The sequence below is a fragment of the Phyllobates terribilis genome, unplaced genomic scaffold (genome assembly GCF_046119375.1).
Source record: "Phyllobates terribilis strain yellow unplaced genomic scaffold, ASM4611937v1 Scaffold_3__8_contigs__length_932513732, whole genome shotgun sequence".
NCBI classification, from domain to species: domain Eukaryota; kingdom Metazoa; phylum Chordata; class Amphibia; order Anura; family Dendrobatidae; genus Phyllobates; species Phyllobates terribilis.
In genome coordinates this window covers 762,289,172-762,302,259 of record NW_027362763.1, presented here as the reverse complement: position 1 = coordinate 762,302,259, position 13,088 = coordinate 762,289,172, and the positions used below count along the sequence as shown (strand labels likewise).

Here is a 13,088-nt window from a genome sequence, read left to right as displayed (position 1 = left end):
TCAGGGGTACCATCATTACTGTCCAGGCCTATTTCATGAGTTTAATTTTTAAAAATAATTCTGTGGAAGCAGGGTTGAAAAGCAATGTCTGACTTTCATTTGTTCATTTTCATAGATTTTTAATTGATTATTGCTCTTGTCAGATTCAAGTTATTTCTGTGACCATTGAGGGTTTTTCTTTCATTAAACGAGGGGTACCAACAATTTTAACCACATGTGTAGGTGTATTAGTGAAACTGAATTGTACTACATATACAATCTTAACCTACCACTTACAATATCATGATGGAGAAAACATTTTCACTAGCTTATGCTGAGGATAACATAACAAAACTGGAAAACCTCTGAAACCGTTATAATATCATAATGGTGCAAACATTTTCAATAGCTTATGCTAGGGATAACTTAAACGGAACCTGTCATGTAAAAAATAATGATTTTAACCTGCAGATGTGGGGTTCATCTGCAAGTGAATAGCGTTCAGAACCTGCCAAACGTCCGCACTGAGAGCCCCGCTGCCGGGAGGAAATGAACTCTCATCCTCCTGGCAGGCTCGGACTTTCAGTCATAGAGGCGCAGGAAGCACAGTTCAGCCACAGCTCAATAAAGGGGTGGGAAGTCATTTACAGCCCTTGATAACATTTTCTCCGGCCCCCAAACAGATTTCCGGGGACCGCAGGGCTTGGGCTGGTAGCTGTGTTTGACGACCGCCAGCCCTTTAATTTCTTCTTGCTCTGTGAGCATGTGCATGCAGCATTCACTACTGAATGCCAAGGCATGCATTGAAAGATTATGTCCTGACACCAGTGCAAGCGTCATTTTGGGAGGAGTTAGAGTGCGATTTGTACGGACCCCAAAGGATGGTATAAATATCCAAATGGCTTTTGGCAAAAAAAAAAGGTTTCCCACCCCTGGCTCAATATATAGTGAGCGGGAGCTGAAGCCACATCCCAGCACTGACTCACAGCTGGCTCAGCATTAGAGCCGGCTGTCAGTCAGTGCTGGGTGTGTGGTTATAGCCGCCGCTCACTACGTACTGAGCGGTGACTGAAGCCATGCCGGCTTCTTCTGCTAGCAGAATTCAAGAGTGCACAGTTAGGGCCGGCATCTCAATTCTGCAGTCAGCTTAACCTGTCAGTCTTCAGGAGCACACCATCCCAGGAATGCAGGAAGGTGGGAGGCAGGTGACCTATGCACGCCTGAACCCGTTAGAGTTTATCTGGTTTAGAGAACCCCATGTCACACTGGACTTTTGCCTGTGGGCAGGTGATTGTGTTGGAGATAATGTCTTACTTGTGTAATGAGATACTGCATGGAAAATGAAGATGTGTACTGTGCCCATAGTCGTCTGTTAATAGACACTAGACTTTTTACTGCAATTGCTGCAATGCCTTATGATACAGTATGGTATGTCCCCTTTAAATACACTTTCACAAATAAATTAGCACAAGCATTGTACTAAAACCAAACAATATGGAGAGGCATGATTGTTCAACTTGTTTTTGTCTGTTTTCAAAGTATATATTTTTTATATGTGAAGATATGGGGAACCTGGAAAAATTATTGCGGGAAGCTATAGTGAGGGGTCAGCCACGTACTCGCAGAGCCTGGAAGAAAATTCTCATTATTGTTGAAGGAATTTACAGGTAAAATATTGTGTGACAAATTCAGATGTTTAGCTTGTGTTTTCCAATAGTTTCATGTGCTATCAAATAATTTTTCTTGTACTTATTATAGATAGAATATATTAAAGGGAACCTATCATGTAATGCTATTAACCAGCAGATATAGGATTAACCTGCAATTATAGGGTTAATCTGCAGGTTAATAGCATTATGAAGGGGCCTGGCCACTGTACTACAAGAGTGAGACCCAGGAGAAAATGTACTTTATTCCTCCCAGGAGCCACCGGTTTTCAGTCATGCAGACGTGTCGGCGAGGCTTTAGTCATCACTGACTATACTATATGAGGGGTTGCTGTTATCACGCCCTGGCACTTTACCCAGCAGCTCACTCAGGCCTGACAGCAGCATGAACATCGTGTTGGCATGGGGGAGCATCATTCTATGCACCCATCGGAGCCTCCGTGAAGTCAATGCGTTGCTATAACAGATGGGGGCCTGTCAAAGACCTCAGCGCCTGTCATCACAGAGCCCCTTTCAAAACCAGCCTGTGGCCAGGCTTCAAGGAATACTTTTATTTTTACCATATGCAGCAATACTGTGGTATAGCTATGCATAGTACAAGCGATCAGACAACCGCAGGTTCAAGTCGTGTAGGGGACTAATAAATAAATAGTAAAAATAAAAAGTGTAAAAAAAAAATCGAAAATTTCAAATCACTCTCTTTTTCCCCATTAAAATTAAAGATAGTACAAAAATAATTAATAAGGTAATCGTCGTAAACAGAAAAGAATTCAAAAGGCCAAAATTGCGAGTTTTTTGGTTGCCACAAAACTGCAGAAAATGCTGTAAAAGGTGATCAAAATGTGATTTATCTTCCAAAATGGTATCAATACCAAAATGGTATCATCTCGCCCCACAAAAAATAAGCCCTCATACAACTCTATTGTCTGAAAAATCCAAAAATAAATTTCATCACTAAAATAATAGTGAATAAAAATGTTATCCCTGTAATGATGAAGAGAATCATATTGCCAGGTCATTTTACCACTTAAAGTACGCCGTAAAAACAATTCCCAAAAACCAATGTCAGAATTACTTTTTTTTCTTTGCTTTTTTTTGCAATTTCACTTAGTGGATTTTTTTTCCTGTCTTCCAGTGCACTATGTGGTAAAATGAATGTTGTCATTCAAAAGTACAACTCGTCTCACAAAAAACAAAGCCCTCTTGTGTCTATGTGGACAGAAAAATAAAAAAATAAAAATATGGCTCTTGGAAGAAAAAAACAAAAATGCCAAAAAATACAAATTGGCCGTGTGGAGCAGGGGTTAAAGTTTAACATTTAGACATTATATGAACTTTAGTATATTATGATTAGAACATAATAAAGAAAAATTTGCTCCATTTTCCAGCATGGAAGGATCTATCATCCGTCTTCCAGAAATAATAGTATTAAAAAAGAAGTACAGAGCTTACTTATATGTGGACGAAGCGCACAGTATTGGAGCAGTGGGGCCTACAGGACGAGGTGTGGTGGAATACTTTGGAGTGAACCCTGCGGATATAGATGTGATGATGGGAACATTTACCAAAAGCTTTGGTGCTATAGGAGGGTATATTGCTGGAAGAAGGGTAAGTGGGTTCATTGGCTGAAATACAAAAAATTATAGTAATAGAAGGCTGTGTTCACATATAGTGTTTTATGTGGATTTTGTAGAAGATACAAAGCAAAATCCACATCAAAAAGTATTCAAGAGTATTTGAAGTGTTTTTTCATGTGGATTTTGAAGTCGATATTGCACAAAATCCATGTGAAAAAGAACCTAACCCAACTGTTTCAATGACTTATGTGCAAAGAATACTTAGGCTGTGTGCCCACTATGCACTTTTCAAGCATTTTTGCCACAGAATTTCCGCAGTGAAAACGCTTAAAAAACGCTTGGTAATACGTGCCCCATGGTCCCCAATGATAATCCGCATGTGCTGTGTCCATTAATTTTGCGGAAACGCAGCGTAATTGCCGCCATTGACTTGCATTGAAACGCATATTATCGGTGTCAGCACATTTGCACATACGAATATTATGCGATTCTATGTGCGGATGGTACCCGGGTCTGGAGAAGAGGAGACTCTCTTCCAGACCCGGGTACCATAGAACCTGTTAAAAAAAGAATTTAAAATAAAAAATAAAGATTATACTTCCAATGGCCCTCGGTGTGTTCTCCGCTCCGTCTGGTCTGTTGTATGGGTCGCGGTGGTGTGAAGGACCTGCCATGACGTCATTTAGTCATGTGACAGGTCACGCGTCCGCTGACGTCGGCGGTCGCGTGACCTGTCACATGACTCAAAGACGTCACCACAGGTCCTTTCACACCACCGCGAGCCATACAACAGACCAGATGGAGCGGAGAAAACACCAGGGGCCAACGGAAGGTAAGTATAATCTTTATTTTTTATTTTTTACCATTCTTATTCTTTCTTTTTTAACTATTACTTGGTCACACTATATAAATCCATGCCGGTTGCATGGATTTATATAGTGTGACCAAGTTGTCAAGCACTTTTCCAAGTGATGCTAAAATCGCTTGGAAAAGCGCTTGATAACCCGCATGCAGAAATGCATGTGAAGAACGCTTGACAAACGCTTCTACCTGGCAGGAAAAACGCATGTAAAATCCGCATGCGTTTTTCCTGCCAGGGAGAAGCGGAAAAAATATGCAGCATTTCTGCATCGTGGGCACTTAGCCTTATAGTATGTACCCAAACTAATATCAGGAAGCCTGACTGAATGTAAACTATATTTCTCGAAAAGGCCACATGCACACTTTGAGTATTTGTTGAGTTTTTTACCTCAGTATTTGTTAATCAAAACCAGGACACCTCTTTTGCATTTTTCAACCACTCCTGGTTTTGGCTTACAAATGCTGAGGTAAAAAACTCACCAAATACTCAACATGTGCACGTGGCCTAATGCTATGTTTCCACAAGGCGCTAATGTTGAGTTTTTGATGTTGCAGAATTTATGCACCTATTATTTAAATTAGGTCACTTGCGTTTTTTTATTGCACTTTTGTGTGTGTTTTTTTAACATGCGTTTTTCACGCTGCGTTTTTTATCTCTTTTTGTTGTGTCTTTCTTCAAATAAAGCTGCTTTGTTTTTGAAATTACTTGGTATTTGGCTTTGACAAAACTTTATTGACATACTTAGGTGCGGCTTACACGCGTTTTTGATGCGTTTCCACTGAGGAAACGCACTTAAAATGCATTTGCGTTTTTTACCTGTGGAATTTCCGCACCTAATACAAGTCTATGGGGAAATTCCGCACATAAAACTCAGCGTACCCACAAGAGAAATTGACACGTTGCGGGTTTGAAACATGCACCGCAGGTCAGTTTACGTTGCTTTAAAAAGATACACAGTGGAAACAACATTTCGATAAATCCCATCCACTGGAACTGAAAGACTGTAAGACACTGAGTTTTGCTATCAACCCAGAATTAAAAAGGTTATGGCTCTCAAAATATGGTAACAAGTTTTTCGGAAGCTTTTTTTTTTTTTATTTCTCCCCACTTGGAATTTTTTTCCCATTTTTCAGTACATTGCATGGTACCACCCAAAAGTACAAATTGTCCTACGAAAAAACAATCTCTGATTACGACTGTATAGCTGGAGAAATAAAAATGTACGGATCTTAAAAGGCGGAGAGGAAATAATGGAAGAGAAAAAAAAATGGCTGGATCTCTGAAGGGTTAGTTACACATCTCCAGGAGGAAAAATGCAAAGTTCTACAAAAGATTCTCCAGAATAATTTTTTTATATTTTTTATAAGTGATATAAGTATTTATTAAAACAGGAATATCCTTGAATCCTTCTGATAAATCTACACAGTATTACGGTAATTGGCTTATTTCTACAATTATAATAAGCAATTAATAAATCATAGACACCAGAAAGCTGCTGCTGAATGATCAGTCCTCTTTTCTAGCTCATCTATACATAGTTGTATGACGTACCCCAATGGGCATGGTATTTTTATGGAGGGACGTAGGTATTTTATGATGCTCGTTATTAATAAGTTGCCCTAACAGAAAGAACATAAATTCAAAATAATTCTGTGAATGGAATTTCATCTCCAGGATCTTGTGGATCACTTACGAAACTACTCACACAGCGCATTTTATGCAGCATCTATGTCTCCACCAATAGCTGAGCAGATTATAAAGGTCATAAAGTGCATCATGGGACGTGACGGGACACGGACAGGTACCACATTATTAGTTTTTTGTATTTATGGATGTGTTTCTTTATTTCTCAGTATTTATAGAGCTCTACCACATTTGTCAACATTGTAGTGAGAATTCACTTGTTCTAAGGGCCCATGCAGACAACCGTATTATTGGTCCCAGTGCGATCCGACAAAACATCGGATCGCACCCAGACTAATGTTATGCTACGCTAATGGGGCCGTGCACAAGTCCAATTTTTTTCGGATGGAGCCGTTCTGGGGAAAAAAAATCGCAGCATTTCCGAGTTTGATCATGATCACACTCGGCGAAGCAAGTCAATGAGTCCATGGAAAACATGAGACTGCACTGGGATGACATTTGAATGCAGTCGGATTTCCACAGACTGACAGGATGGAGAACATGGAGAACTTTTTTTCTCCATCTTCTACTCATCCGAGAGAATCGGATCTCACTATGGTCACAGTCTAATCAAACTCTAATCAGAATTGTCATTTGCATAATTGATCTGATTTTCTCAGATGGCAAAAAATACACTTGTCTGAACTTAGTTTTAGTGAGGCTCATTGGCTGATACTTGGTGAAAAGTTAAGTGGTAACTGTTAGATTGGTGTGGACCTGCACCCATCACCAGGATGGGGGACTTGGATATCCATTCTTCCATGGTTCTCACCTGGAAGCACCCTGGCATTTACCATACTGCTGAATGTTAAAGTCTAGAACACTGATTAAACTAGCCACACATTCTGATGCTTTGGCTTTTCTGTAACTTCAGTGCTGTAGACTTATAACGGAGCGGTAGGAAGCATGTGCCACCTTCCACTCTATTTAGCTTTTAGTAGTCACAGTCTTGCTGCCAGGGGAGAATAAGAGAGGAACAGGACACTCTAGTCCACTGTTCTGGCGATCGGTGGAGATCTCTCTAATGGATAGGTGGTAAGTTATGCGGAAGAAAATACCCTTTTAATAATGAAAATTGTTTCTGAATACTTTTCTAGTCTTTAGGCACACATAACTTATTTATGTTTCCCTACATCTATATTTTTATAAAGGCTCCAAATGAACTCTCCATGGAATTGCGCAAAAACGTTGTGCTTTTTGGCACTTTCACACCATTTTCTCCCATCTTCTTCAAAATGAGAAGATATGGGGTGTGATGGAGGCATGACATCAAACCTCATCCAATTCATGAGCTGTGGCGTTACTCATCCGAATCCTACTCCAGTCAAGGACTGGAGTAAGATTTGTGGCAAAGCGCACAGAGGTGTCAGATGCTCCTGATTTCCTAAGAGTCGTGTGACTCATAATGAACTAAGAGTGTCTGACTTCAGTATGCCACCTCATTAAGACTGGCATGAATATCACCAGGGCCTACGTTTTTATCTCTTCATTGGGTTAATATTAATAATCTGGTCTCTTCCTAGAAAATCACACTTTGTGATATACACTGTCGCTATGCTATGTAAAGAACATAACATATACTTGGCTGAATAGGCAGACTTAGTATTTTTTGTTAATGTATTTTATGATAATCATGGCTGTAAACCCCATAGGCCAGCAAAGAGTGAATCAACTTGCAGAGAACACCAGATACTTCAGACAGAAATTACATGACATGAATTTAATCACTTATGGGAATGAAGACTCTCCTATTGTCCCTGTGCTCATGTACATGCCAAGCAAAGTAGGGTAAGTACTACATGTAATAATTAAACTAAGCTCCCAATGATCAACTCATTATGGGACATAATAATCCATAACCCCCACTTCTGTGACGATTGCTTGCCTGCCTGTGCCTGCACTAATTGCTGTAGCCATGCAAACCAACAGAACATAGAAATGCAATCAACTCACATACCCATAATATTGGCCTGGTACAATCCATGGTTCAAAATCCTATTCACCATCCTCAATGCAATGCGAAATTAAATATTTACTAGCAATAAAAATGATTCTAACCCTATTTGATGCTTATTTCTGGAGCCATAACACTGACATAGTGATAATTTACACGGTTTGCTAACAAAGACATTTGCATATTGTATTGGGTATGCCAAACAACTCAGTGCTGTAGGCATTTTCCCAGTATGATTTCTAGGATTTAGCGTCATATGAAGTCATACCGCAGCAACGTGTGATATAACTAAAGTAAACTTAGTGTGGAAAAGTAAAAAGCGCATTCGAAATATTTGTGCATATGGATGAAAAGGAGAGAAGTTGTCTGTTAGGGACTCTCCTCTATGATCAGGAAACTAAAGTCACTTTTTAAAGGAAACTTGTCACTTGATTCATGCTGCACGAACCATGCCAACATGAATCAGAGACTGGATCCTTTATTCTAGCCATTTATGTTTTTCTCTATATGATGCAGTGTTTAAGCTATCAACTGCAGACTTATTCATTTTTAGATTGCTTTGAGTGCCACAGACCCTCACCGATCACCATGACGGGCACTTAAATCCACTGTTCTTATTTTATTCTCCCACCTACTCACTGGGGCATGCACCCTGCTGTTCCATTTTATGTCTTCAAGTCTATGGCTTTCCTGGGGCGGTCCTCATGTGAGCCAGTTTCTTTGTAGCGCTTGATGGTTTTTGCAACTGTACTTGGGGACACTTTCAAAGTTTTCACTATTTTTCGGACTGACTGACCTTCATTTGTTAAAGTAATGATGGCCACTCGTTTTTCTTTACTTAGCTGTTTTTTTCTTGCCATAATAAAAATTCTAACAGTCTATTCAGTAGGACTATCAGCTGTGTATCCACCAGACTTCTGCACAACACAACTGATGGTCCCAACCCCATTTATAAGGCAAGAAATCCCACTTATTAAACCTGACAGGGCACACCTGTGAAGTGAAAACCATTTCCAGTGACTACCTCTTGAAGCTCATCAAGAGAATGCCAAGAGTGTGCAAAGCAGTCATCAAAGCAAAAGGTGGCTACTTTGAAGAACCTAGAATATAAGACACATTTTCAGTTGTTCCACACTTTTTTGTTATGTATATAATTCCACATGTGTTAATTCATAGGTTTGATGCCTTCAGTGTGAATGTACAATTTTCATAGTCATGAAAATACAGAAAAATCTTTAAATGAGAAGGTGTGTCCAAACTTTTGGTCTGTACTGTGTATATATATATATATATATATATATATATATATATATATATATATAGTTATATAGTAACTAAAAAAATCTATATACATGCACATTATATATAAAGAAAGCGCAGCTGCACTTCATTATGGCCAAGATACATAAAGACAATAAGAACATTTGATCTAAACTGTGTTATTACTCAATAAGCTTTACTTACAAAAAATGGAGGTTCTTAGCGCATAAATTGGCCAATTCATGTGTGCCCATCAACCGCTGCAAGATGACCTCCCGTCTGATGGGTACTACTCTGCCTACATGCCTCTCTTGGGCTATAAGCCTACAACTTTGGACAAAACATGTCACTTGTGGGCTAAAACACCTACAATTTAAATGGGCTGGTAGAATAGAATATACATCACCTGCTGGTGAAATGCGAGGAGTGCAAGGTCAAACAGGAGGCAGTTACAACCTCCTATAGTAATATGTAATAAGAAAACTGACCAGCACATCCTAAGTATAGCCCAAGATAGGCATGTAGGCAGAGTAGTACCCATCAGACAGGAGGTCACCTTGCAGCGGTTGATGGGCACACATGAATAGGCCAATTTATGCGCTAAGAACCTCCATTTTTTTTTGTAAATAAAGCTTACTGAGTAATAAAACAGTTTAGATCAAATGTTTTTATTGTCTTTATGTATCTTGGCCATAATGGGGTGCTGCTGCGCTTTCTTTATATACTGTATATTGTGCAGTTTCTGCACCTGGCACCTGTTCACACTTAGGATGTGCTGGTCAGTTTTCTTATTATATATACAGGCACATATATATTTTTATTTTTAGATATTTTTAGTTACTACATATCTATATATACAGTATATAGAAACTAAAAACATCTAAAAATAATTATATGCGCCTGTATATAGATATGAGATACTGTGAGAGTATTAAAAAACCCCAAGGTGTACTACACACCTCATCTTGATGTTCTAACTAATTATGATTTTTTAAGTCTTCAAAAAAAATACATACACTCTGTAGTTTTGTGACGACTAATAACGTTATTAAAGCCGAAGTGAAAAAGAGAAACATTTGTACATTGCAGTCGAGTTTGGCTTCCTAAAACAAACTGTTCTTCTGGCAGCATTAACATCGGAATTTATTTTTCTCTCTTACATATCTATCCATAGGGTATTTGCACGGCACATGCTGAAGAAGAAAATTGGTGTTGTTATAGTAGGTTTTCCAGCTACTCCTATAGCTGAGGCAAGAGTGAGATTTTGCATTTCAGCCGCACATACAAAGGAGATGTTGGACAAGGTGTGTTTTTCTATCTCGAATGTAAAAGAACAGTTATCATTTTCCCTGAAAGATACATACATTTTGGAAGATTTTCCAAAAGTAGAGCAAGAGATAAGTAGAGCAAAAAGGAAATCAATGTGCTCTGAAAAAGGAGAGTTACTGTGTTGTTTCTTCCTATACTAGTCTCCATAAATCTTAATGCTCCAGTCTCTTCCCTAATGCATCATCCAGAGTATTGATCAACTAGGGATAAGACCTGTTTGATGAATCTGACATAGATGTAAATAAAAGAAAGGAGAACAAAATGGAGTTATAATGCTAAAAGATTTCTTTATTAGTACAACAATTCTAAAAACAGCCACATAAATACTGAAAAGACCGACAGACAGGTAAAAATACACAAAAAATGAAAAAATGGAAGGGGGAATGTCAGTAAATCGGCACAGCAAATAAATAGGTGAATAAGAAGGAAGATGGAAGGAATATTTCTCTTTATATAGTATATACCTGTATCATTATAATATATTTGATTCCTCCACAGATAGAAACCCTCCAAGTACTCAAATTAGGCCATATCAATTAGGCCAAGCCTTACCCATACTGCTGGACAGTCCCCCAAAAGATGAACAGCAACCCCAACGTGCGTTTTGCTTTTTTAATCCATGGCTTTATCAAAGGGAAATAGCTTCAAATAGATTAAATTGATTTAAATAAGTATAAGGGCATGTGCAACCGACCATTTTTTCTCTCATTTGAGAGAATCAGGTCGATTATGCTAATGACACTCTGATTAGAGTTTGATCAGAGTGTGATCCGATTCTCTTGGATCAGGAGAAGGTGGAGAGAAAAATTACAGTACACCAGTACAGTAACTGCAAAAATTAACTGAAAATACAAGAAAAAAGACATTACAGGGAAAAAAACACTGTGTTTTTCTGAAGCGTCTTCTGCTTGAAAAACTTGGCGATTTTGAATGAGTTTAAAAAACATTGTTGGAACATACCCTTAGCGGGAATGTATTGTAGAACACTGATAAATAAATAGCCCCCTTACTCTTTGCTTTACACATTTACAAGGGACTACATAAAAATTTAATTTGGCATAAAGACTGTATTGCTCAATGTATTTTTGGAAAATGGTAATGATACATTAGTAAATCTGCCATACTGTTTAAGTCTGTAAGCATACTTGCCAAATCATTGCAATAATCATGTTATATAGCACTGTGTACTTACAATTGCTCTTTTTGCCTTTCGACTCAGTAAATTCTTCTCTTTTCTTTGCTCTATGTAGAAACAGGAAGTCTCTTTTCCCTGCATTTATCATTCCCTGAATCAACTTCTGACCCAGCTGCTCTGCTCCTTCCCATGCCAGGGACTTTTGCAGCGACACCTGTCATACAGGGAAAATTGACCTCCTGTTTCTACCTAGCGCTTAGAAGGATTCAGCTAGTCAGCTTTAATCATGTGATGTCATAGATCTAATGGAAAAGAGAAGAATTAGTTGGGTAGAAAGGCAAAATGAGCAATTGTAAGTCCACAGTGCTATATAATATGGTGATTGCAATATATTAACAGGATAAAAACTTTGATGGGAGGAGGAGTGCTTCACTAAAAACTAGAGTTTTTTGATACCTTGCTCTATACATGTTTTCCAGGTATTGCATGAGCTGGATAAAATGGGTGACGTTCTAAATGTAAAGCATTCCCGTCATCACAGAGCAAATCGTACAGTGGTTTATGATGAAACTAACATAGAACTTGATGCTTGACACCAGTCCACACTTGAAGTTGCGAAGACCATCTCCAGTTCATATATTTTTGTTAAATTCAGGTCTTTATCCTAAGAAAACTCCAATGCCATTTAATGTAAATATACAAAGTTTGGATACTCCAATAATGTTTTTAAAGCTGTAAAATTTTTCTTAAATAAAGCCAGTATTTTATATGAATAATGTAGTACATTGAGTACTTTTACATTACAGTTACCTTGTGTCTGAGTATCCTTGTGTCAACTACTCCTAAAGTAACTTATAATACTTTTATTATTATTACTACCAATAGTTTCATAGTTTTTATTATAAGGTAGAAACAGACACAGATCCATCAAGTTCGGAATGAAAACTAGAGATAGGTGAATTTATTTGAGTGGAATCGAATTTTACTGGTCAAGTGGGGAGGAAAAAATATCATTATTTATAATCCAGTGAAATTATGAAATTTAAAAATGTTATTTCCATCAAATGATTCACATGCTAATTGTAGATTTTGGTGGATTTACCCAACAGACCATAAAAAGGTCTTCCATTGGTCTCAAGAACTGACATAATAATGGGCCCTAAAGGTCGAGAATAAATCCTCATTTGGAGCAGACTTTGAAGCCAATCACTTATTTCTTTTCTTAGTGATTTTTTCTTGTGGGTCTTTTTACTAATGACCTATTAGATCTCATTGATCTTACTATAGGTCTTGTGTGTGCAATTACTATATAAAGAGATAGGCCGCTTTATCCTTATTTTACCAAGTGTGTTAAGGACATAATATTGTGGCTTACTGATATATAATTATTACAAGTTCTCCCACAGCACCCAACTTTTACAGAACAGAAAGAAGGACAAACTATGCTGAAAATTTTGACAACACCCCCAATCACATACCCATTTGACATTTCCTCCTGCCAGGGAAGAAAGAAATGGTAGAGGGGACATGTCAGTGAGGGACATTCAGCAGACCACCCGGGACTGCAGGGTATACACCCAAATCCGGGACTGTCCCGCTGTGTCCAGGACGGTTGGGACCTATGACTTTGTTTTTTATTGTT

At 38.3% G+C, this 13,088-nt stretch overlaps 1 protein-coding gene across 2 annotated transcripts in view; it reads left to right on the top strand.

The window, feature by feature from the left end:
* Nucleotides 1-12,222, top strand: part of LOC141257563 (serine palmitoyltransferase 3-like) — a 95,410-nt gene extending 83,188 nt beyond the window's left edge. For both annotated transcript variants that reach the window (XM_073672217.1, XM_073672216.1), the window contains 6 exons: nucleotides 1,541-1,646; nucleotides 3,035-3,254; nucleotides 5,760-5,886; nucleotides 7,421-7,556; nucleotides 10,157-10,286; nucleotides 11,926-12,222. In XM_073672217.1, coding sequence (XP_073528318.1) covers nucleotides 1,541-1,646; nucleotides 3,035-3,254; nucleotides 5,760-5,886; nucleotides 7,421-7,556; nucleotides 10,157-10,286; nucleotides 11,926-12,039 — 833 coding nt within the window. In that variant the 3' untranslated portion in view covers nucleotides 12,040-12,222. The remainder of the gene's footprint in view (nucleotides 1-1,540; nucleotides 1,647-3,034; nucleotides 3,255-5,759; nucleotides 5,887-7,420; nucleotides 7,557-10,156; nucleotides 10,287-11,925) is intronic.
* Nucleotides 12,223-13,088: the final 866 nt, after the last annotated feature.